Source organism: Nannobrachium achirus (genome assembly GCF_963921795.1).
Source record: "Nannobrachium achirus genome assembly, chromosome: 14".
In the NCBI taxonomy this organism is placed as follows: domain Eukaryota; kingdom Metazoa; phylum Chordata; class Actinopteri; order Myctophiformes; family Myctophidae; genus Nannobrachium; species Nannobrachium achirus.
The window spans coordinates 40409315-40436687 of NC_137821.1; the positions used below are offsets into that span (position 1 = coordinate 40409315).

The following is a 27373-nucleotide window of genomic DNA, read 5'->3' on the forward strand; positions in this document are numbered from 1 at the left end:
ATCCAATTTCTGCTATTAGGAGTTTTGGTATGCAATTTAAATGCATTGTTCACTGAAATATTATTCACCCAGCAAGGCTCCAGGCAATATATTAAAAAAAAGTGACAGGATGATAAATGGCCTGCATGAATGCTAAAGAGAAAGGCCACAATTGTACGCTGTGTAAAGAAAACACCTGCGACTCTCTCTGAGCTGTCAGAGAGAGAGAGGAGGACAGCCTGGGTCTGTCTGAGTGCTGATGATGATAATACCATCCACACTCCATCCTACCTACCGTTCCACAACCTTCTACTGTCACACAGTCACATGCATACGCACGCACGCACACACACACACACACACACAACACGCACGCACGCACGCACGCACGCACGCATAATTGCCAACTCAGACACTGACTTCATCTGCTGTTTCTGCAGTTTTCTATCTTCATTATTAAAATGCACACACACACACACACACACACACACACACACACACACACACACACGCGCGCTCACACACACACACACACACACACACGCACACACGCACACACACACACACACGCACACACACACACACACACACACACACACACACACACACACACACAATCTCCTCCTGATCGCTTTTTTGCAGGCCGCATGACCATCATCACCTACGGAGGATTGGGGAAGAGGAGAGGAGAGTTGAGGAGAGTTGAGGAGAGGAGAGTTGAGGAGAGGAGAGGAGAGTTGAGGAGAGTTGAGGAGAGGAGAGTTGAGGATCGGGGAAGAGGAGAGGAGAGTTGAGGAGAGTTGAGGAGAGTTGAGGAGAGGAGAGTTGAGGAGAGTTGAGGAGAGTTGAGGAGAGTTGAGGAGAGTTGAGGAGAGGAGAGGGGAGGGGAGGGGAGGGGAGGGGGAGCAGACACATACCTGAGTTGTCGGAAAACTGCGGCACATCCCAGACGACCGCTGTCTCCATGCCTGTGGCCTGGAAAGTAGGCGGGGACCGGCACCTGTCAATCACCGGGGGCTCCGTATCTAGAAAAAGGGGACACGGTTGTGTCAACAGGCCTAATCGCTAGGCATATACACAGTGTTTTATACCCACAAATACAGAAACATAATCTCTTGGAGTACAATAGACATTTGGAATGGGAGTGACACATTGTCAAGGAATCTCAAAGTCAGGGCACATAAACAACACACATCTGCTTGAGAGAGAAAGCAGTAGACTGTAACAATGCTGTATAAACAGGGGTTTAGAATAACGCGGCGATGGTTCGTGGTGTTCCGACTTCTCACACATGTCGGTACAGAGTGTCAGAGGGCACCGGAGAAACACATGTCTCAAATAAACCCCCCTTCCCCCCCACAACATTCCACGTTCATAATAACATATGGAAATGCTCACGACGGCTACCACAGCTTAGCAGAACCCCCCCCCCCTTCTGTCTGTCGGTATTACCGCCGCGGTTGACACGGGACACCCTTGTTTTTAACACGCTGCTACCGAGGGACCATGTCTGCCACCTGCCAGGACCAATGGGCTGTAAAAGCTTGTTTGAGGTCCAATAATGAGCGTGCCTCATCGTGACTGATGCACGCACACACGCACACACACGCACGCACGCTCACACGTACGTACACACCCACACACACACACACACACACACACACACACACACACACACACACACACACACACACACACACACACACACACACACACACACACACACACACACACACACACACACAGAGTGTGACAGGAAGACACTCTTCCCCATTGTCCACTGTCTGTCTCACCATTTCCGTTACAGTCAATCGGGTTATCAATGGGTTCTTTCCAGTGTTGCATTGGTTTGGGGGGGACGCGATTTGAATGACGGCACATGCACGTCGCTTAACACCTACATTACAGGAGATAACAGGTTCCGAAAATTGTCTATTGATATGCATACAAGCTCGTCCCTTTGTTAAATCATCCCTGCTGTGACACTAAACGTTGTCGAGATGTGAACTTGGGGGTTGATGCATGCCCGTGCACATGAGAGGCGTTGACACCGGTCAGAAAAGATACGGGACGGCATGTATACCCGTGACAGGTCCAATACAACACTGGTTATTTCTAATAAAATGTGTTAAAATTGTTATGATACACGTCCACTATGCAGTGAAAGGATTCTGTAGAACGACAGGCACTTTTATGAAATATCAATCTTCTCAAACCGATTGTGACGCACACACACCACATTCCAACACATCTCAATCCACTGGAAGCACACATGTAACATCCATTTGGCTTTGATGCATGTCCCCGCCACCATGAGCTCACCTATGACATTAACAGTGAAGGAGCAGTTGGCCTGGTTCCCGGTCCGGTCCGTTGCTATATAGGTGATGGTTTCCTTTCCGATGGGGAGCAGCTGGGGTGGACTGTAGACTGGTTTCACCTGAACTGACACCTAATGGAGGAAAATACAGAGGAGAGAGGGAGGTTCAGAACACTCTAATGTAACCTTCATTTGATGTTTGTGAAGACTGATGCAGTGAAAACTGGACTTGGTTGCTAATTTTGCTGTGTGTACTGATGACTTTTATGTAATGTTCTTCAAATGAACTCAAAGGACATTGGATAGATGGATGGAACGTGTTGAACAGATGGATGAATGGAAAGATAGTAGATGCATTTACAGTATTCTCTTAAACCATTAAAACTGGGAAAGCAATCAGGGACTGATGACAAGTAAGAAGACCTCTACCTTATATGTCAAGGAGAAATGGGAAGCAGGATTTGGAGTGCATATTGCAGAGAAGGACTGGTATAATATTTGTAAGACACAGTGCACGGCCACAAGCTCTAGGGCAGCTCTAGATTCTAGAGTGTGGAGGGAATTTTGCTGGAAGAACGCTATCAGATATTTCATAACTCCAAAGATCAGAGGAAAGGTTACAGCAGAGAAACAACCATGCTGGAGATTATATGGATACATGGACCCTGACCACAAACATATATTTTGGAATTGCCCAAAAATTGACAAGTACTGGGATGATGTGTGGTCAGTAATAAAGGAGATATTGAAATACAAAATACCGAAGACAAGTGTGGTACTGTATCTAGGAAAACACACATGGAGACGACATGTATCTGGTCAAGGTGCTGCTGGCAGCCAGCAAAAAAGCAACTAGAAGCAGTGCTCTTCCGAGCACAGGTCTCCACCAGGCCGTGTGTCCTGGTGGTGCTACTGTATAATAGGCCAATGTAAAAAGGGTGGCATATGTTCTTCACCATAGATCTTTCATGGAAATCGGACGCTGCATGCATGATTTGAAGCATTGTGTTCCAAAAATGTGTTTTGCTAAAGTCTACCTGCTGGTGGCGCTATAACAGGCCAATGTGAAAAAAGGTAGCATTTGTTCCTTGACCTAGTGGGAATTTCTGTGGCAAATTTCACAGTAATCGCAAGCTGCGTTGATGATTTGAAGCATTTTGTTCAAAAACGGAGCAATCCTGCAAACTTTGGAAGCTAATATTAGCCAATCAGGATGGAATATGAAATATCAGACAGATCGGACTTGATCACATGACTATAGAGATACTGTGTACCGATTTGCGTGATTTTTGCATAAAATCTCAAGGAGTAATATCCAAAAATGTGTTTTACATAAGTCGGCCCAAAGGTGGCGCTATAAAAGGCTGATGTGAAAAATGCAGGGCAAAGGTTTATCCTTAGCCTCTAGGGAGTGTGCTTACAAAGTTTGAAACTGATCGGTGGAGTTATAGGTAAAACCACAAATCGGCCTGTTATAGCGCCACCATGAGGCTGATTTAAAAAAGTGGCATTTCTTCCTCGGCCTAGTGGGAACGTATGTGCGCGATTTCATGATAATTGCACTTTGCGTTTGGGATTTGAGGCATTTTGTTCAAAACGGCTCAATCCTACAAACTTTGGAAGCCAATCTTAGCCAATCAGGATGGAATATGCAAAATTGGACAGATCCGTGTCGATCACATGACTGTCGAGATACTGCCTACCGATTTGTAGGATTTTTGGACAAAATCTGTAAGAGTAGTGCACAGAAATGTGTCTTGCGAACATCGGCCACTAGGTGGTGCTAGAAAAAGCCCATTTGAAAAGTTTAGGGCAGAGGTTCTAGATTGGCATCCAGGGAATGTGTGTGCTCACTTTGGCAGCGACCGGGCCAACGGTGACTGTGATTAGCTGCACACAAACTGCGAGGACGCACGGACGGACGCACGGACACACGGACACACGGACACACGGACACACAGACACACGGACGGACGGACGGACGGACACACGGACGGACGGAGGGGAAAACATACTCTCCCCCAAGCCTTCGGCTGGTGGAGACAATAACAAGATTGTGGTATAAAAATGACCCTCCAACTTGTGAGCAGTGGCTGTGCATTGTGGAGGACATGTATGTAATGGAGAGATTTACACACAAACTCAGGATACAAGAAAAACTGTTCCTTGAGAAATGGGAGAAATGGACTGAATAAATAACCCAGAATAATGACACCACGTATGTGTAATATGGACTACAGTGTGATGATAAAAATGAAGTAAAAATGTTGACCCTGTGAATATGTACATGTGACAAGCTACTGGGAAAGCATGCATAGTCAGGAACACTCACGTCAAAGTAGATTTAACCAAATGGAATACACAGTTAAACTTGGCGTTTAAGGGCTCCGCGTTCGGAGATGTTCCCTGAAGTTTGTTCATGCTTGCTTGCTATGCAAAACCCCCCATAGGGATAAAAATAGTACAATAGCAATACAAAAGGTGGAGGCTGGGGTGGAGGAGGCAGCCAGGCAGCAGCAGACACTATTAGTGAATGCAAGCCGTATTTAAAGGAGCCTCCCTTACTGAGCGAGAGCTCTGATTGGATTATGACAGTGTGATGTAATGATCAGCAGATCTGTGACTGAGGAGTAGGAAAGGATCTGACCGACCGCTGATTACAGCTGAGGCGGGCAAGACTCGTGTGTCCTGACATAAACTAACGCAAAGCTTCATTTAGACTTTAGCCATTATTTAATACTGATGACAGTGTGTCCTCCTGGTGCAGTGCTGCCCACTAGGGCATTCACGAAAAGTGATTTTTAGTATTCGAATTATTCAACCTCAAAGTATTCGAATTGTCGAATATTCAACAGGACTGGCCAAACTGTCAAATATTAAGTAAGCAAGAGGCGAACATTGTGAAAATAGCCGATCTACATGCTAGATCTGCTATTTTCACAATATTTATCTGCGGAACCGAGTCACATTAAATGTAATACCTACAATTCCAAGTGCTTGTCAGGGTGGGGGTCCCCTTTAAATATGTTTATTTTGGGTGTCACAGCCTAAAAAGGTTTGAGAACCCCTGGTATAGAGCATTAACAAATTCATCCACCAGGGACATTGACAAAAAAAAAAAGAAAAGCGAATATTCGACTTTGGTGAACAACGTCGAATAGTGACTTTGATATTCGAATATTCAAATATTTGGTGAATGCCCTACTGCCCACCTCCTCTCCAGAGTTGTCTGAAGCCGTGGGGACGTCCCAGCTGATGTTGGCCGTGCCGCGCCGCTCGTCTGTCCCCGCCACCACATCCTGCGGGCACTGGATCCACGGGGGCTCAGAGTCTGGAGGAGGTCGAAAAAATAAACCAATGTTTGTTTGTTTTTAAAGAGAATATTGGAAGCAAAAATAGCACACAGCATTTTTGCTGTTTGCAGAGTTCACTGTATCTAGGCCCTATACTTCATTGTGCGATGAATCGTGATAGCCGATGCACAATACATTAAGCCTGTCCAAAATAGCAAAAGTAAATATAATGTCGTATTCGTGGTAAGTGTTTGTGCTTTTTTTTATTATCATATTGTGGTGGTAGATCTCGGCTTACAAATTGTCATGAAAAGTGCTTGTGGGCTTGAAAAGGCTGCTTACCGCTGATATAGGGCTCATGTGGCTAAAAGCATTATTTCATCTGTCAAATTATAAATGATAGTATTAAAGTATTAGAGAGTTTCAACATGCAGAGACTCCTCACACACACACTCCCCACAATCACATCATTCAAACACAAACCTGCAGCTCATTATCGCGCATGCAGGAAAAAACTGTGATGTCGTCTGAACCATGACCTTTTCCAATCCCTCCCCCCCGGGCCAGAGAGAGACGCACTGAATCAAAGGGAAGGCGTAGCGCTGCTGAAACCGTTCCAGCCAGGCTGATTCACTGACGTTACCATACGTGCGGTCTAATATTTTGCTCTTATCTCTCGCCATGCATTACCTCAATCTCTGACCACGATGATGACAGAGACGGTACCGGGTCACTGGATATAGAAGGTTATGCGAGAGATACGTCTTATAGCTGTCGAAATAATGTGGCAAAGCTTTGATTTATGACTTGTGTCTAATGCTTAGATCGGTTTTAGTTAAATGCTGATAGTAGCTATAGGGTGATATACTGTACAGTGATCAGTGATCATGAATTACACTGAGGTGTACGTGTGTGCGTGCGTTCAGGACCGCAGAGTGTGAAAGGGGTCGATCTACAGCGTGTCGGTCTGCCTGTTGTGTAACAGAGCTGTTACCAGCTGGACCAGATGACCTGCCCACCAACACACACACAAACACATACACAAGCGCATACACACACACGTGCGCGCACACAGGGCCCCGATCTGCCCCGTCGGTCTTTATTACTCGTTGAATATTTCCCTGTTGGTGTCATCACCATCGGAGAGGCTGAGAGCATAGCACAGCCTGCAAATGCACTTTCTATTCTTCTCACTTTCTCTTTTCTCGCTCCCTCTGTATCACCCTCTGTCTCTTCTCCACTCCTGAAGTCACATGTCTGCCTTCGCTGTCTTAATAGTCTACCGTCTCTGGGAGGAAATGGCAGTGTTTGGGGGGGTCTACCGAGGCCATTAACCATCATAACCCTGGGCTCCCCATACTTTGGGCAAATTGTCAGACAATTTCAGAAATGTTCCTTTTCTTTTGACACTTTCCAAAATAGCAAAATGTACATCTACCAGCTCACAATGTGACTGGTGTGATGTGATGCGTTGTGAACTTCTACATATCGTCACTGTCTGGCAGAAACCTTGTCTCCAAGTTTCCAAATGTGTACGTTTTTGCGTAAGGTGAAGCCCTGCTTCATCATATACAAGACTGTCCCACAAAACTAGTGAAAATAGCAGTTCTAGAAGCACACAATGCCTCGCGATGCGAGGCGCTGTGTGCTTGTAGATCGGCTATTTTCACTAGTTTAATACAAATGAATGGTTTTGGACATACAAGGTTTCCACTGACCCGGCAACAAAGATTTGCATATTTTAGCTATTTGTTGTCCAATTAAGTATATATGAAGGGCTTAAGTGATCAAAGGCCCGGCAGAGCTGCATGCGCCACACCACCTGGTACACCTGTCAGGCATCTGGACGTGGTTCTGTTCTAACTGCTTTACCCCCGGAGTTCCCCCCGGACGGGAGGAGCCCTGATATGGTTTGAGTTACGGTAGTGACCTAAGGCCGAGAGAGAGAGAGAGAGAGAGAGAGAGAGAGAGAGAGAGAGAGAGAGAGAGAGAGAGAGAGAGAGAGAGAGAGAGAGAGAGAGAGAGAGAGAGATCCCCATTCCCACCATTCACAAAGGAGGAAAGAATTCAGATGAGGGGGGAATACGGAATGGAAAAGTTATTCTGCCCCATTCCAAGTTTCCTGCGCTTTTCTCTTTCTGTCTGTATCTCGACCTTTCTCTCTCTCTCTCCGTCTCTGTGTTCTCCGTCTGTGTTTCTCCTGTTTTTCTACATCTAATCATTTTTTCTGTCCGTCTCTTCTCTCCCCCTCTCCCTCTGGCGCGCACACACAAGAGTGGGCGTTCATTCGTTGCGCTAGCGAGGGCTATGCAGCATGTTGGTGTGTCTCTCTTACGGGTTGAGTGGTCTTCAAAGTTCATCTCAAACTGTGGATCCTGCACTCACAGAACACCACACAGCCACACAAAGATTAACCTACTGTACAATACCTATTGATCTGGATGATTGCTCTTTCTCTCCAAACGCACGCACGCACGCACGCACGCACGCACGCACGCACGCACGCACGCACGCACGCACGCACGCACGCACGCACGCACGCACGCACGCACGCACGCACGCACGCACGCACGCACGCACGCACGCACGCACGCACGCACACACACACACACACACACACACCCACACACACACACACACACACACACACACACACACACACACACACGTTTCTAAAGGGGCCTTTTGGTGAAAACATAAAAAATAGCAGACCTCCAACCTCACAACGCGTTTCTTGAATGCTGCCTTCAGGTATGGCATGGGAAGAGGGCATTTGCATTTCTTTCACCATAGTAAAAACTGCATTCATTGTCTGGAGAGGGCACTTTTTGACAGACGGCTAAAAGGGCAGGGGCTCAAGCCCCCTTTGATGTCTATGTGTGCACGTGCCTGCACACAGTGTGTGAGCGCTATACCTCTGCAGGTGGCTTTATTGGCCTTAATGCTCCAGATCCCTGAAGTCAGACACACCGCCCGCCTGCTGTCTCCCTGGAGACTGTAACCTCCACGGCAGGACAGCTGACACACCGTGCCCGGCAGCACCTCCTTCTTCCCACAGACAGGGGGCGACAGCACCACGTTCTCCAGCGTCACCATGGGGGGGCAGCGCACCTCTGGGAGGGAACAGACAGAAAGAGAGTAAGAAATAAGAGATAGAGAGGGAGGGAGTGAGAGAGAAATTGAGGTTGAAATGAGTTGTGAAGAAAAGTAGTTGTGTCTGTGTCACTTATACATGTACAAGCAGATATACAAGATCACTATGATTACTATGAGCTTATAGACTTTTGGGGGGAAATAAATGTAGATTTGTGCAAATCTTTGAATACCGTATAATACAGTATATTTCAAATATTACAAATCTTTGCTTCTGAGGGGTCCCTGGAACAAAATATTTTGAGATGTGGGTCCGCGGCCCTATAGGCCTACATATAATTTTTGGGGTCCTTGATATGAAAAAGTTTGAGAACAACTGACATAGAAACATAGGTTTTTCAAAAACCTTAAAAAGTATTTCAGAAGAAATCTTTTGAATCGGCCTCTGGGTTTAAACGGTAATCCACAGGGCTTGTGCTCGGATGGCACAGTGGTAAAGTACTGTACCTGCCCAACACCATGGGATTTAGAGGTCAGAGGTGTCCAGATGCAGGCAGGGTATCCAATGAGCCAAACATCAAGCAACTTCACTAGTTGAGACCATCAGAGGAGGGAAGTAATAAACGCCCTGGCATAGTGTACACGCTCAGCTTTCCATGCATGGCGCACGACCGGACACCGGGCCTTTAAATTAACGAATAATGCTCTATTGTGCTGAACTGGTATATCTATTGTTTAATATACAAGACTATATAAATGTTAAGATTCCTCTAAGGAAAAGGCTTTGGCTTGTTGGGAGCTGCAGAAGCCATGCTGGAAGAACATCAACATGTTCATTTTACCATAAAGTGATTTGACCTCAGAGGCCTTTGTGCAAGGTCTGCTATACTCGTCAATAATAAAGGCCATTTTCAGTGGCTATAAACCCGAAATGGCATCGGAAATTAATTTTAAAGAAAGAAGGGTCTGTTTTAGACAGGGGCTTTGTGGACAGATGCTCGATGTGGTCCCCTAGGAACCAGGTCTGACAACAGATGGATGGATGGATTGATCTCTCTCTCTCTCTCTCTCTCTGTCTCCATCTGTACCACTGGCTTCAGATGCAGCTAGTTATAAAAGAAAACTGCTGAGAGAGCCAGTAGGGACGTTGACAAAATCAACACGAGACTATATCTCAATCCCAAGAAAATATCCTCCGTCCTCCGTCTCTCTGAGCGGGCTCCCCCGCTACTGTGCAAACAAACACAGAGCGAAGCAGTGTGCGGTGCAGATCTGGAGGCCAGGCCATAATACAACTCTCTCTTTTCGAAAATGTATTTAATACGTAATGCGGCGTGTCTGCGGGTAAACGTCCAGACGTGCGGACAAACAAACTTTAATTCAATCAGAGATCCGGGGGGGGGGAGAGAGAGTATAGGCTGATAAACAGCAGCGAGAGAGAGAGAGAGAGAGAGAGAGAGAGAGAAACAGGCTCGGCTGAAGACGCTGGTGTTTTTAAATAGAGTCGTAAAGCCTCTGGTTGGAAGTGAGTCACTGCAGGCCAGTAGGGCTAGTGAGGCCGGAGGTTTGCGGTGAAACACTCTCGCGCTGTCCCCCCCTTTTTTTCTGTGCTGCTGTGCCTGACCCGTGGCGCTCTTTGTGGCTGGCCTGCGTGCGCACAGCTATTTTCACTTAACTATCAGTTTTGAAGTGTGTGGGTATCCGAGCACATGTACCGTTTGTGTGCGCGTGTGTGTGTACTGTATGTGTGTGTGAGAGAGAGAGAGAAAGAGAGAGAGAGAGAGAGCGAGCTTTGGAAGATGTATGCGTATCACTCTTTATTATGAGAGAGCTGATCTATCTTACTCTGGGGGTGATGTAGTGTGGCTCGGAGCAAATTCACACCATATGTTCAACCACTGTGCCAGTGTGTCTGGGTGTGTGTTTGTGTGTTTGTGAACGCGCACATGTGTGTGTGTGTTTCAGAGACTTTGTATCTTTGTGGTTGTGTGGGAGTGTTATGTGTAGGCTGGTGTGTGGGTGGGGTTGGGATGTACTTGCTCGCGCACATGTGTGTGTGTGTGTGTGTGGTGTGTGTTTGGACTTATGTTTCCACGCATAAATAACCAGAATGAGCGCTCTTTTATGAGCAGCTCGTACATCATGCTCTGCGTCTTCAGACAGATACAGTAAAAGTCACTAAAGCAGACACTGTGAACTCACAGTTCAACGGCAGGAAGCTATGCTTCTAAACCCGGTACGGGCTGTATTTTCATTGTCTTAAGTACCAGCTCTTATATATGCCTTAACTTAAAGGCCTGTCCATGCTGTCTCTGACCACCAAACCTTTCGTCGGAGAGTTCCGACTCTCCGACTTGCATCTTTCCAAACTCTAATTCGGGGTAATGCTTTTCAGTAGATGCGAGTGACGTCATTTTGTAGTTGAACCGCTCCTTTCAGTGGTCGGAGACAGTATGGACAAGCCTTTAAGTTAAGGCATATGAGCTGGTACTTAAGACAATCAAAATAGAGCCCTTATTAGTGTAACTCTGAGAATGAACATTTTGCAATATATACAGTAGATGCAGTAGGTATGGATTAGGCATTTAAAGGTTAAGTTCAGGGTCTAGGGTTAATGTTATGCCTGATTCATATAGTCTATTCAACTAGATTAGACAGGGGGCCACAATTGTAAAATCAATTGAAGTCGGGGGCCACCGTGTTGACTGTGACAACAGAAATGAACAAAAATGTTCAAGGTTAACCACTTGACTGTTTGTTGTTCGCTATATGTCCAATAAGACACAACAATGGACGTACAGTATGTCCATTAGGTTATAGTAACTTATTAGGGCCTGCTTCACTTCATGGATGTTGATGTTTTCTGTGCCAGTCCTATGAGCACAGTCTTAGATTTTGCTATTAAGAAAAGAGGAAGTAGATACAGTATTTCAGTATGTTCTACATGGGTCATTTGCATGGAATTATCTTTGCGGGAAGAGTATTTGAGGCAGGCTGGCAAGGTGAAGTGTTTACATGTTCGTATGAATGAAAGGTTTTTGCTTTTATTTTGAGCACCGGATAATTGCACAAGATGCGTTTGAAGTTAATGATGATGGAGAAGATGAAAGATGGACGCAATCCAGGTGAACTGTTTCTTTGGGGCAAATGGACAATATCCACGCAAGATCCAGAAATGGTTTCAAATGGATGGATGAACTGCACTCTGCTCTGCATTTGGCCCGCGGGCCGCCAGTTGAATATCACTGGTCAATACCATAGCTGCACACTGGTGGCGCGCATCAAAAATAGACGATCTACAAGTGCACGTGTGGCATGCAGCACGATTTGTTGTGAGTTTATTGATCAGCTATTTTTGGTGTGTGTGTGACACCAGCACTGAGTATAACTCAGGTTTCAGGCTAGGGTGAAAAACCACAAGCAATGTCCTCAATAGTATGGTAATAATAATTTGGTGTGTGTGTGTGTGTGTGTGTGTGTGTGTGTGTGTGTGTGTGTGTGTGTGTGTGTGTGTGTGTGCGTGTGCGTGTGCGTGTGCGTGTGCGTGTGCGTGTGCATGTGTGTGTGTGCGTGCGTACGCGTGTGCACATAAAGAGTCTCACAGCTGGGATATTTATCATGGAAATGGGATTGACAATTACTAGACACCACAGATCCATCAAGTTTCAATCCACAGATGACAGAACCATGAGCCGTGCTGTTGAGTGGCCAGTACTACACACAGTACAGTGTACACACACCAGGGACTGGGCAGTGGTGGGGAAAGTATACCCACATTTCATACGTAAAAGTAAAAAGTATCAATACTGCAATGTAGAAATACTCTGTTACAAGTACAAGTCTGGAATTAAAAATGTACTTGAGTAAAAGTACGCAGGTGTTGGCATCAAAATGTACTTAAGGCACCAAAATAGCAGATCTACAAGCTCACAACGTTGTGAGCTTGTAGATCGTCTATTTTCAAATAGCCAAGGTATAAAATAGGGCTAAAGTGGTTAATGTATGTTTTATAATAATATAATATTATAATTTATATCTGCAAAGTAACTTGTAACTAACGTTTAAAAGTAGAAGTAGAAGTAAAAGTATTGGAAATTGGAAATAATCAAGTAAAGTGAAAATACTGTACCTCAAAATTGTTCTTAAGTACAGTACTTACTGTAAGTAACTTTAGCTACTTTGTTACACCACTGGGGACTGGGATACGTTCATTCCACGAGATGCCAGTACAGTGATTATACAGGCAGCGGATTGGGGACTAACATTTCCTAACAGATGTCTGCAATGTCATTTAGCCAGAACGGTCCAAGTATAAAAACATATCTAAGGCCAAGCATATAAAACAACTGTTCTGCTCTACAAAGGGGAAACGCAGTTACTGTATGGAGTGTGAAACCGAGAAAAAATGACTTTCATTTAGTTTTCTATTTTTTTCCCACCACCAAGACCAGCTCCAATGACTTGTAAGGACCTTTGAGAACGAGGTGATATGCTGATTTATATCGAGGTTAATGTTAATCCTCTAATATCCTTTCTCTAGCCCAAACGTTGACTAATGAGGAACCACAGAACCCCCGATTTTCAACCCGCGCCAACGAGACTGCTGTTTTCGTTTATAGGGGCAGTGTTTTAAACCACATGAACCCTAGCGTCCTTATTCTGGGGCACACATTTGCCAAAACAGTACAAGCTCACAATGTGTTGCAATGGCTATTATCAGCCAACATATTTGGTGTAGAGGGGAAAAAAGGAACTAAGACCATGTTGACACTGACAGTATATGGTTTAAGTTGTTAGAGGATTAAGAGGATAGAAACGGAGGTTGTTAGAATAGACAATATATATAGGGCTCTATTTTGATTGTCTTAAGTACCAGCTCTTAACCCTTAACTTAAAGGCCTGTCTATACTGTCTCCGACCGCCAAACCTTTAGTCGGAAAGGTCCGGTTCAACTACAAAATGACATCAATCACATCTTCTGAAAAGCATTGCCCCAAATTAGAGTTGAGAAAGCTGCACATCGGAAAGTCGCGACTCTCCGACGAAAAGTTCGGTGGTCGGAGACAGTATGGACATGCCTTTAAGTTAAGGCATAAAAGCTGGTACTTAAGACAATCAAAATACAGCCCTCAGACTGAAATAAATAAGAACAATTTGTATTCCCATACAGTAGTGTTTGCACATATGAGGAATTTGTCTCAATGAATCAACAACAATGTAGAAACATTATCAGTTACATAATTAAGGATAAGCAAAAAGAAGCTGCAAACTATAGACAGGATAGATAGGATATAGGATGATGGGGATGGATAGGATATCGTCACTGTCGGGCAGAAACCTTGTATCTCCAAGTTTCAGTGAGAGTAAGTTGTAAATTAAAGCCCTGCTTCATCATACACAAAAGTAGTGAATCACGAGGCGTTGTGTGCTTGTAGATCGGCAATTTTCACTATTTTAAATCGTTTTTTTAAATAATAACAAAAAAATGTAGCATAGCGTTAGTTTATGCAGGACACTAGAGTCTCGCACGCCTCAGCTGTAATCAGCTGTCAGTCAGATGCCTTTCCTATTCCTCATTCACAGATCTGCTGATCATTACATCACTCTGCCATTATCCTATCAGAGCTCTCGCTCAGTATGGAGTCTCCTTTAACTACGGTTTGCATTCACTATAGTTCTGCTTGTCTTTGGTCTGAAGCCTTGGGCCCGCTGCTGCTTAGCTGCCTCCTCCACCCCAGCCTCCACCTTTTGCTCTGAGTCTGGCATAGGCTCAAATACCTGTGATTTCATGTCTGCTGATTTAAGCTAATATGTCAATGTATTGTTATTGTACTACTATTATATCCCTATGGGGGGTTTTGCTTCCCTGTCTTTGCATAGCAGGCATGCATGTACAACATTCAGGGAACATCTCCGAACACAGAGCCCTTTCAACACCAAGTCTAACTGTATTCCATTTATTGTAATACATGGTTAAATCTACTTTGACGTGAGTGTTCCTGACTAAAAAGGGAAGGTTTTGGACAACGACGATATGCTGTATTGCTGAGAATGGGACGTTGTGCTGGAGGGCTTACCCACACACCGAGGTTGGGGTCCACTCCACTGGGAGTTGGCCTGGCAGGTGAGCCTGGGGGTCCCCTCCAGCCTGTAGCCCCGTTCGCAGCCTGCTTCGCACTCCGTCCTGTACGCCGGGCCTCCCTTGGTGCACCTCAGAAAGCCGTGCTGGGGCCGCGACATAACCGGACAGGAGCGCACTGGGGGTCAGAAATGACAACAAAAACAACATTTCATTGGAAGTGGACAAATGCACCCAAACGGACACATTTCGACACTCCCAGAGAGTAAAATAAACAAATAAATAAACAGAACTGCGTAATAAAAATTGTTTGATTTTGTAACTTTGTTTTCCAGATGGGCTACTGAACACAAAGTTCATTGCCATGTTGGGAATAAACACTTGGAGGGGATGAGCGAGACATTTGACACTGCAGTGATAAGAGAGATCAGATAACACATGATAAATCATGAAACCATGACATTTTACACCAACGTATAAATAACTGAATGTGAAGCAGACGATAGGAGCGCAGGATGAACACACGCACACGCATGTGCACGCACACGCACGCAAGCACACACACACACACACACACACACACACACACACACACACACACACACACACACACACACACACACACACACACACACACACACACACACACACACACACACACACACACACAAACAGAATAATTAAAATATAGAACAGAAGCTGCTTTCTTTTAATAATGAAGCAGATGAGTGTGAGAGGATATAACTAGTAAGACGCCTCAGGGCGACATGCGACCGATGGAGATCCATGTACTTGTACAGTATAGTACATTCCTTTTATGAACCAGCCGCACAGATATGGGCTATCTTCCTCCATATATGGGCATTCCCTTATGAAGTCCTGTTAGATTATGGGCTTAATATTGATGACATCAGGGATCTCCATACATGGGCATAAAAGGGATTCTGTTAGAGTGGTTCCCATGACATCACAACACATACTATATTTTATGCCCATACATGGAGATCCCTATCTGAACCAGCCACACAGATATGGGCCAAGTCTTCATATATGTGCATAAAAGGGATTCTGGGGAATACCCATATACAGTACATGTATGTACTTTTACATAGGTGATGTCACCTGTGATATCACCTGTGATGTCTCAGTGATGTGTCAAGGGAACCAACCCATAGACTGTAAAAATGTGTACACAGTACACACACGGCTTCACGGCTTTATGTCTACACGCGGACAAGCTGTGACATTTCTCATGCAAACAATTAATTTAGGACAATCACAGGAAAGTCATCAAAAAAAGCTTTTTTTAGTCTACTCTGTTGTGGCTAACAACTTAACCTCCTCACCACCTATTTTCTCCCCAGGGCCAATTCAGGTAAAACATTTACTGGGAGAATTCTTTTGAACAAATTTGGCTATTATCATCTAACCCAGTTCCTCCATAAAACCAGGTAGATGAGTCTTGTAAAGAAAAAGTAAACAGAGCAGTAAATCAAACACAGGAATGTGCTGGATTGTCTATATGTAGCTATCATTTACCCCACGGTGTGTGTGAACCCATGGACGTGTGTGCGTGTGTGCGTGTGTGTGTGTGTGTGTGTGTGTGTGTGTGTGTGTTGTCTGTTCCTGGTTATGTTGAGGTTGAGTACACGGCATGCAGTGTGTTATTTCTCATCGCCACCCATAGACACAGAGGAGACCCCTCTCTCCCTGAGGGAGTTTAGCTAGCTGGGAGGTCCTCCATATAGGAGAGAATAGACTTATTGTGATGCCCACACGCCCACACACACACACATACACACACACACACACACACACGCAGACGCTCACATACACAGGTTTATACAGACAGCATACAGTACATACACACTTCGACGTCAAAGAGATGGCTATCTTTCACTTTCACCATTCACTTACACTGTACTGTACACAGTGCACTGTTATTCCATCATTGCTCCCTCAACCTCTTACTGTATGTGTTCTTTCTCACGTGCTTTCTTTCACAGGCTCATTCAATCTTTCTTTCTTTCTTTCTTTCTTTCTTTCTTTCTTTCCCTACCTCTCTCTAACCCAGTGGTTCTCAACCTTTTCAGGCCGCGACCCCCAAAATAATCATAGTTGAACTGGGGACCCCCACCCTGATGAGCACTACTTGGAAGTTGGAAGAGTTGAGGCATTAACAACGCCTCGCAACGTTGTGCGCATGTAGATCAGCTATTTTCACAATTTCTGCCTCTAATATTTGGCCAATGTTACATTTTTCTAAAAGTCTTTAAAAAGTCACTTTAGAAATGTGCAGATACCCTCCATACACTTAAACCGTATGTTGGTTTGTTTACTGTTGAGTGAGAAAACAATGTTGCACGTTAAGTTAATCATCTGGGGACCCCCCCCAAAATCATTTGGGGACCCCTCTGTGGGTCCCGACCCACACGTTGAGAACCCCTGCTCTAGCCCTTCTAACCTCTCTCTTCCTCCCTCCCTCTCTCTCTCTCTCTCTCTCTCTCTCAGCCTGGTAGACCACAGTAGTAGTCCAATTAAACACTGATCCTTGAATCAGTCTAAACCCATATGATCTCACCAACACTCTCTCTTACTCTTAGGCCTCCCACCCACCCAACACACACACACACACACACACACACACACACACACACACACACACACACACACACACACACACACACACACACACACACACACACACACACACACACACACACACAACGTGTGCAGGCTTTTACAGAGCTCTTAGCAACAAGTCTCTACAACAATGAAACACAAATCCGTCATAGTGATGGGTCCATTAAGTGGTACATAAATGTTTATGGAGGATCGGCAGGCTCAGCCGGCTTTGATGGCCGTGTTTAATAAGGAATCATGGAAGCCATGTGGAGTGGAGAAACCCACTGAGATCAATTAGACTAACAAGTGTGCGTGTGTCTGCATGCGTGCGTAAGCGTGTGCGTACATGTGTGCGTGTAATAATACTACAGTTCTGAGGGCAAAATGTCCCCACAAGTATAGTAGAATTTGATGATGATAAAGTCCTCACAAAAGAAATGGTTGTTTTATGCTTTAAAAATATATTTGGGGTGTTATGCTTACAATTAGGAAAAGATTGAAGTGATGGTGGATAACCATAGTGAACAGCAAAACTATAAAGTCTCATTTATTTCCATGAATATATTAATATTTTAATATTATTAAAATAGCAGACATACGAGTTCAGTTCACACACATTGCAAACCGTGACACGTTATGAGCTTGTAGCTGCACTGTAAGTAAGCTATATTCTCCAGTTTCCAGATGCAACCATGCGTGCAGTGTATGCTTTGAAATGAGAATCGCATGCAAGGTCAGTACTGTATGTGTGGTATCTATCTCCATAAACTCGTTTAACAACATAGCTAAATCTTCTTATTGGAACCATTCTATTATGCTAACTATTGTTAAACTCTCATTTGTGGAAGGAACAAGGTAATACAGGAAACAATTTGTGAGGCCGCCGTCAATTTGCAGAGGCAGCTATTGTTCGTCAACGAGTGAAAGAAATGCCTTTCACTTTTTTTCAACGGCACACACTTTTGCTGCCTATCAGACTAGCAGAGAAGGAAACGATGTGACGCAACAACGGCCGACAATTTAAAATAGAACATAGTGGGGAGTTGCAAAGGCTATAAAACACAGGAAGTGAGGGGAAGATGTTAAAGCATAAACAACGTCTGGTAGAAGCATGACATCAGAGTTACGGCCTAATTTCATTAGAAGTCATTGTAAAAACAATTTACCAAGGCTCTACAACTTGGGAGTACAATAGCCCTTTATTGGGGCAAAACAACCAAATGACCTACAATGTGTTGCCACCCATGCTGGCCTTCGCGAGGAAGTGGGTTTTGCAAATGGTTGTTGTATGGTTTGGATTGGAAACGACAAGCATGTTCTTGAACTGGCTTGGTTTTCCCACTCCGCCTTCACTTCTCCAGTGTGAACTCAACCATCCAAGCCTCTACTGCAGTGGTTCTCAACCTTTTTAGGACGCGGACCCCACAAATAATCATATTTTAACTGTGGACCCCCCACCCTGACGAGCACTAAGAGTTGAGGCATTACATTTTATACAATCTCTCGAGACAGAGTCAATGATGGCAGACAGACCGAATGGGCGTCACCCTTTCTTTGATGATGGGTTCCCAGATTGCATTGGGGCGTTGTGAGCATGTAGATCGGCTATTTTCACAATTTCTGCCTCTAATAATTGACAATTTGACCAATGTTTAATTTGTCATTTTAGAGGTATTAAAAAGTCCGTAAAGGACAACTCCTCCCTAAATCACTACTGTCCATGGGGTCTATTAGGCACAAATGCTCCTGTTTTCCAGTTTGCCCAGCAGAAACCAGCAGCTGTCATAGCATAGAGTGGAGCCTATAAGCCTATCGCTTTTACACAAAGTGACTGTACAGGGCTTCTTTTCCGGGACTTGGCAAAACACATAAAAGCCTAACATCTGTTTAGCAGAGTGTGATGGCTTGTATGGGACAACGATGGCATGGATGTGTTTGTGATGACAACTACTAACACATTCATGAAAAATAAAAACTCTTTTGACCACAACAAATAGTGTAAAAGCGATGCTATAGATGCTATATGAGAGCTGCTGGGTTCTGCTGGGGAAACTGGACAACAGGGGCATTTCTGCAGGAAAATAAGCCTAGAACTGATTTAGGGAGGAGATGTCCTTAAATTGTCACTTTAGAAATGTGCAGAAACCCTCTATACACTTAAAGCTATACTGTGTAAGTTGCTCAGCTAGTGGTCAGTAGCGGTATAGCTTTTTTCGGCCGTTTTTCGCCCAGAGTCGCCGCGGACCACCGGAGCGGGGCCGCAAACCACCGCGACCGATACGAATCCGTAGAGGGGTAGAACGTAATTTTCTGACCAGGATTTGGGGCAAGAATCCTTCACCATCGTAAACACTGTTGCTGAGGGAGGCTACTTCCTGAAGAGACGCAGCACACGCTGTGATTGGCCGGTAGTGTATCATGTGTGTATGATCCACGATGTGATTGGCCAACGTATACACAACGTATACGGATGATGCAGATGACGTAATTTTGCCAGGAAATCCGGTCCCCGGCCAGGATCATAGAAAACATATTTACAAAAGGCTTTAGGGGCTGAAATTAACGGAGTTGGGGTTCGAAAACTTTAATTTAATAGTTAGGACAATTTTAAGATTAGTTGTATTAAAAAAGTTACATAGTATGGCTTTAAACTTTAAGTTGGTTTGTTTACTGTTGCGTGAGAAAACAATGTTGCACACTAAGTTAATCACCCCCCAAAATAATTTGGGGACCCCCCTGGGGGTCTCGGACCCCCTGTTGAAGACCCCTCCTCACCTCGGCAGACAGGTGGCGTCCCGGACCAGCTGCCGTCCGCCTGGCACAGCCTGATGCCCGTTCCCTGGAGGTCGAACCCGGGCTGGCACTTCACCCCGCAGGCCGAGTCATAGTGGTTGTTGCACACGTTCTGGATGAAGACGCCGTTGTCTGGCGGAGACAGCTCTGGACAATACACCACTGGAGAGAGAGAGATAGATATAGATAGAAAACTTTAGTATCCCACGAGGGCGGCACAGCAGTTAAAGGAGTAGTTCACCCCCAAAAATGGCCAATGCATTTGGGTCTCCATCCGGAATTAATTAGGGTATATTTACATTTTACATTTATACATTTTTTGTCTTAGAAATGCGACAAATACAAGAAATATATATATATATATATATATATATATATATATATATATATATATATATATATATATATAATTGAACTCAAGTCTCCATGGCATCAGTAATCAACAGAAAAAAAAGCCATTTGGGGGTGAACTACTCCTTTAAGGTTGCAAAGTTACAGGCAAAAGTATGAAAAAGAAAAAGTACTGTTGAGTACAGCGAGAAGAAAAAAAAGAATAATCAACAATACAGAGCAATCCTAAACAGAGGTAAAGAAAACAACAACTGATAAACTGTCAGTAACAGTCAGTGCTACATAAGTGGCTCACATTGTAACACAAATAATAATAATATGTAACTAGAAATACTGTTCCTACGAAACAGTATGGGCTCACACGGAACACCATGTATGGGCACACAGATCTACCCTTTGGCTGCTCCTCGTTGGCTAAGGGCCCTGCCTTTGTACTGTCGGTCAGTTTTGAGGAGAATAATCTTACCATATAAAGAGTTGGGAGAACATACTTAGTTCTTCTAAACATTACTTCTGAGACTCCTACAAAGATTTCATGTGGGTGTTGTTGTTATTTATAACAGGTCGCACTTGTTGGTGGTGATGTCATCAAGAACGCTCCTCATTGGCTAAAGGCCCTGCCTTTGTACTGTTGGTCGTTTTCTTTTTAGAATCATTTTAGTATATAAAGATTTGGGCATAAATGATGTCACCTAGAACGCTGCTCCTCATTGGCCATGGGCCCTGGGTACTGTCGGTAATTTTTTTGCGGAGAATAAACTTGACCTATAAAGATTTGGTATAACCGAGGGGGCGTAAAGTATAGCATAACATACTGATATACAGTAACGTACTGGTCTCGAGCCAACGTGTTGTTGTTGCCAGACCCATGAAATGGGTAGGGCCTACATAAGCAAATGTCTGTCGGTCCGGGTTTTCTATATAAAGGGTATATATGATGATGACATGATGATGACATGCCTACAAAAAGCATGATGTCATAAATGATGATGACAGACAGGGGGTCTGGCACAACCAGGTTGACCTGGTCTAGTTATTTATATCAAGTCACACTTGTTGGCGATGATGTCACCTAGAACGCTGCTCCTCATTAGATATACTAGAGGTTTGCGCCCTCTCCCCCGTTTTACAGTAAGATATTATGATGTCACGTGAAACTTGACCAATCATGGAATGGGCATGAAAGGGACAAAAGGTAAGACGGAATACATTTCCAGCGGATTCCTCGTGAGTCACGTCAGGGCAACCACACTTGCAATTTCCCAGAATGGTATCTTTCTAGTTATCTTTTGCTAGGCTTGGAACCTGTTTGTTTGTGTATCTGTTTGTTTGTGTATTCATTGTTTGATTGTAATGGGCTCATTGTGTGTGTGTGTGTGTGTGTGTGTGTGTGTGTGTGTGTGTGTGTGTGCGTGCGTGCGTGCGTGCGTGCGTGCATGTGTGAGCTTGCGCTTGCATACGATAAGGGTTTTGTTATTTTTTTCTGTTACTGTTGGTAGTCACGGTTGTCAGTTCCCACTTGATGTCTTGTGGGAGTTCAGTCTGCTTCAGGCCATAATGAATAAATGATAGCTTGCATAATGTCTTCAAAGTAGGACGTAAATCTAAGATGTACAGGTCATCAACAGGCATGTAGCCTACTTTCTGCAGTCCTCCATGGATGATGATACGATCTCCCACCATGCAACAGCACATACCATACATCGTGAACGGGTCTTTCCCCTTGGGCACAACCTTCTTCCAGGAAAAGGTCTCTGGACTGAATTTCCACAGATCATTCAAGGACTGGTTCCTGTTCAAGCCACCAAATATGTACAGCTCTCTATTGTAGGCAAAGGCTGAATGAAAACCACGTTCTTCTGGGATAAGGTGTCCAGAAGGCATGTTCAGCCAGCAGTTGGTATCTGTGTCAAACACTCTGACGCTGTTGTAGTAGCAGCTCTCATAGCCCCCATAGCCCCCAAATACAAACATCTGTGTCCCGATGATGGTGGCAGAGTGACCTGCTGAAGCATGTCTTGGAGTTCCTCTGGTATTTATTAAAGACCAGACCATTATAGCGGTGTCCAACTTGTACATGTCATTAGCCCATATAGTCAGCTGGGAGTATCCACCATACACATACATGACCTTCTCCAGGACACAGGCTGAGTGGTGGCTCCTTGCTTCTGGAATAGTCCCAGAAACACTGGGTTTGAACCAGCTGTGGGTGTCCACATCAAAGGCATAAAGCACATTGCAGTAAGGATAGCATCCTCCCCAAATGTAGACAATTTCTTCTACCAGCACAGCTGTTTGGGCATATAGTCCGGAGGGAACCTCAATGCGACGTTGTCCTCTTCCATTTGTCCCTGGGGGCAACTTCCTCCAACGCAAAGACAATGTGTTGAAGATGCGGACTTCAATCTGATCCTTATTGTTCAGGTAGTTGTTGTATCCTCCAAATGAGTACAGCTTGTGTCCGACAACCACAGCAGCATGGAGGGTATTCTCAGGTCCTCCTTTCAGATGTATCGTCCAGTGAATCATTTCACACACCAGCAACACTGTGAATCAGGTCAACTAATTTACAATAGAGGTAGGGTAGAGAAATGTAGTGCTCAAAAAAATCGCTGAATGGCATTGTGTTGTAAAATAAAAACATTTAAAAGGACAATCATATTGGATGTGATGACGATGTTGTGATGTCATTCCTTGATGACATTATTATATGGAATGGAATAGCTAATGCTTTACAGCAAAAACTATAATCAGAAATGTGCTAATAATAAGATTTGTTCTGTCAGTACTGACACCATACAGAGGAGAGGAGAGGAGAGGAGAGGAGAGGAGAGGAGAGGAGAGGAGAGGAGAGGAGAGGAGAGGAGAGGAGAGGAGAGGAGAGGAGAGGAGAGGAGAGGAGAGGAGAGGAGAGATGTATGGATGCATTAGATTACTGTAATTATACCAGCTCCCAAATGTCTGAACACACATGCCTGTAATCTGAGTAATACGAGGGGAACAAAATGCAAGGGCAAGAAAACACACGCACGCACGCACACGCACACGCATGCGCGCACACACACAGTTGTAAATGATCCTTATGATAGCTGGAAAGTTAACGTTCCTAACAGGAGAGAGGAAGCAGAAAATCACAGGTTGTGGTGTGTGTGTGTGTGTGTGTGTGTGTGTGTGTGTGTGTGTGTGTGTGTGTGTGTGTGTGTGTGTGTGTGTGTGTGTGTGTGTGTGTGTGTGTGTGTGTGTGTGTGTGCAAGAGAGAGAGTGAGAGAGAGAGTGCACGTGTCAGGGTGAAAAGGAAGCAGATTAAAGGAGTAGTTCACCCCCAAAATGACTTTTTTTTCTATTGATTTACTCATGCCATGGACACTTGAGTTCAATAATATTTTTAGTTTTTTGTCACATTCCTAAGACAATATTTTGATTACAATAAAACTTACACCCATTGATTCCAGATGGGGACCCGAATGCATTTGGGTCCCCATCCGGAATCAATGGGGGTGAATTTACTATAATCACATTTTTGTGTTAGGAATGTGACAAATACAAAAAAATATTATTGAAGTCTCCATGAGTAATCAATAGAAAAAGTCATTTTGGGGGTGAACTACTCCTTTAAGAGTCAAAGAGGCAGTGAGAAAGAGAGAGAGAGAGAGAGAGAGAGAGAGAGAGAGAGAGAGAGAGAGAGAGAGAGAGAGAGAGAAATGCTTTTATTCCAGAATGCTGGCAGCTGCTGACTTCCTGAATCCTCAGCCTGTGACCTTTGACGCTTGCCTCAGACGAAGGTGATGCCAATGATAATGGATAACATCTTGTTCAAATCACCGGGTCATCATCCCATTCCTGGGAACGGGAGGGGAGGGGTGGGGGGTGGGGAGGGGGGGGGGGATGATTCCCATTTTACTGGAACCTGATTCTTAATTTGGGGTGAGTTTACAGTAACTTCATACCGGGTATACTTCTGCAAAAACAGCCTGGATACGGTGGAAATGGATTGTTTGTGGTTGAACTGATTCATATCTGTCACACTGGCGTTTGGGTGTGGTCGCGTCAACTTGTGTGGTATGGGAGTTTAAGGCCTGATTTATACACTTTCGCGTCAGTGTTGTGTGTTGTGCATTAAAAAAAATTGCTCTCCAGCCGGAATCGAACTGGATATGTTGCAATTATGTGGTCGGCTACCAGCAGCCTCTCCCCCCCCCCCACACACCCCTTTCCCCTTCCTTCTCATACGTTTATGTCTAGTATTTATCGGGAATTTATCACTGCGTGGAAGATTCAACATCGCCGTGTTCGCCAAGGACGCGTCAAAGTGACTTCACAGGCGGTTGGCCTCTGCCCAGTTGGCTCTCCTTAGCGACCACGGTGCTCTCAGATCCCCGCGGGAGAGCGCAAGCTTACACGAGTTCCCACGAGGGTGTGAAATGTCAAATCGCATGTAACACCGCAGTCCACTGTTAACATGGCGCTCACTTGTTCTCACCCTGGCAGATGGGGGTCCGCGGCCAAATACATGTGATTTTGGGGGTCCTTGACATGAAAAAGTGTGAGAACCACTGATTTAGAAGAAGGATTTAGAAGACATTTATAGAATCGGGTCAAAATATTTGAAGACTTGCACAAGAGTTCACTATTTTTCAAAAATAGCAGATGTGCAAGCTCGCAGCGCGGCACTCGGTGCCGCGCTGTGAGCTTGTACATCTGCTATTTTTTATAGTTAAAGCATAAAATAATGGTTAAAGTGGTTCAAATCTAAAGTGACACAGATTTTGCTCGCTTGTTCTCACCCTGGCAGGTCCAGCCGACGGCGCGGAAACCCGGCTTGCAGACGCAGTCGCTGAGGGAGGTGCTGCCCGGCTGGGAGGTGTACTGGGTGCCGGGGCACGGCAGGCAGGTGCCCAGCCCTCCCGGGGTGCCCTCTGGTTTGTAGGTGCCCGGCGGGCAGGCTGTTTGGGAGACACAGACAGAAATTCAACTTAATGCTTGACATCAAGTATTCAATTCAAGTCTTTACTGTACCGCCCGGGGAACATTGTTGGCAGGACAATGTAGACGAAATTCTAATTCAGAGGATACATTTCCGTAAGGGGACAATACGGTATTGGAATGTCAAGTCAGAGAATGAGTTGCAGTAGGAAATAATCATCCACACTATGGACCTACAGAGGATCGCCCCGATGGTCAATTTCAACACACTGAAGACCATAGCTGGTGCAATAATCCAGCCCCTCTTTGACTACGGAGTCCACGTATGGTATCGTGACGCACCACAAGCCCTGAAAACTAAACTCCAAACATCCCAAAATAAACTAATTAGGGTCCTGCTTATCCTTCCCTATCAGACTCACCTCACCGCTACTCACCAGTTAAGAGTGGGGTGGCTCAGAGTAGATGACAGAGTACAGCAACTTGCAATGGGCCTGGTGTACAAGATACACTACACCACTATGATACCCAAGTACCTTTCAAAATACTTTATATAGATGTCCATAATTACAACACCAGAGGCAGCGCCACAGATCACTTTCAACCCAGAGTCAAAACCAACAAAGGGTCAAACTCTTTTTTCTGCTATACCACCTAAATGTGGAAAGCCTTACCGAAGGCCATAAAGGAGTGTGGATCACTAGCATCCTTTAAAATTGCCCTGAAAAACCACTTACAGGCAGCAGCCGTTCGCAACTGGTAAAAAATGAACCTAGCCCAACCCTACCCTCCCCTGCCCCTTCTTTGTATATACTGTTTGTTTTAGACTTACTGTCTTTTTTTTTGTTTGTTTTTCTTTACATATCTACTGCATAGTACTGTGTTCTATTTGTCTGTCATTCAATGTTATATGAGATACTTCAATGGTTTCCAGTGGAAATAAGCTTAGTCTTTTCATGGATCTCCTTTTAGTAGACCTTGTACCAGTAAACTGTACCTTTTCCTATGCAAACTTCTAATAAAGTCTTCAATCAATCAATCAAGACATCTAACACCAATAGTAATCAACTATATGCGTACACATGCAGTCATCAAAATAAATTAAAAGTCAACTATTTTGGTTTCAAATACTTTATGGATCCTGAAAAGTGTATATATAAAAAAAAAAAAACAATCTCATTTTGAACACCTAGAACAGATTATATACTGTACAGGTGTAAAATAATTATTTAGTTCAGCTCAACTCTGCAAAAGAAGACATCGAAAAGGTTCAGGAGAATCTAACTCTATTCATGGCAGCACCCATGGCCGGCTACATTATATTATGCCATTTGCACGAACACACATACACATACACGCACACGTACACGCACACATACACCCACACACACACACTCAGCCTGATTACGACCAAAGGTCGCAGATGTCATAGACGTCATAGGCATATCTCCATATACTGTACAGTACATGGATCTCCATATATGGGTACCAGGGGTCGATATCTCGGTACCGTAACTGGTCCGATATACAGCACTGGCCAGATGGCCAAGACATGGCGCGGGCGAGGTCACTTGTCGCCCTGAGGCGTCTTACTAGTATAGCTAGTTGTGTGCTGGCGTCGCACACTGAGAATAGCTATTGCAGAGGATCTACAGTATAAATAAACCATTTCAGTTAGTTCCTGGTGGAGGAACCACCTGAGTCAGACTCAGTGTTTGGAAGGTGGAGCAATGGGGTTCAGGCGGAGGTTCTCCAACATTCCTGCATTCTTCTTCTATAAATCAGCTCCCAAAAACACAAAGAGGAAGAGAGGAGGATGGAGAGGGGAGAACGAGGGGAGGAGGGAGGAGGAGGGAACTGGAAGGCAAGACTGCATGTCGCAATAAGAGAGAGAAAGGTCATCTCTGTGCCACGTTG

At 44.7% G+C, this 27373-nt stretch overlaps 1 protein-coding gene across 1 annotated transcript in view; it reads right to left on the reverse strand.

Annotated features, from left to right (window-relative positions):
* The window catches only part of svep1 (sushi, von Willebrand factor type A, EGF and pentraxin domain containing 1), a gene marked incomplete at both ends in the record, with an annotated part of 148182 nt that overhangs the window by 43188 nt on the left and 77621 nt on the right, over window positions 1-27373 (reverse strand). The window contains 7 exons of the mRNA XM_080741617.1: window positions 897-1004; window positions 2302-2431; window positions 5512-5630; window positions 8508-8705; window positions 14763-14942; window positions 20165-20344; window positions 25318-25476. Of these exons, the coding sequence (XP_080597743.1) occupies window positions 897-1004; window positions 2302-2431; window positions 5512-5630; window positions 8508-8705; window positions 14763-14942; window positions 20165-20344; window positions 25318-25476 (1074 nt within the window). The remainder of the gene's footprint in view (window positions 1-896; window positions 1005-2301; window positions 2432-5511; window positions 5631-8507; window positions 8706-14762; window positions 14943-20164; window positions 20345-25317; window positions 25477-27373) is intronic.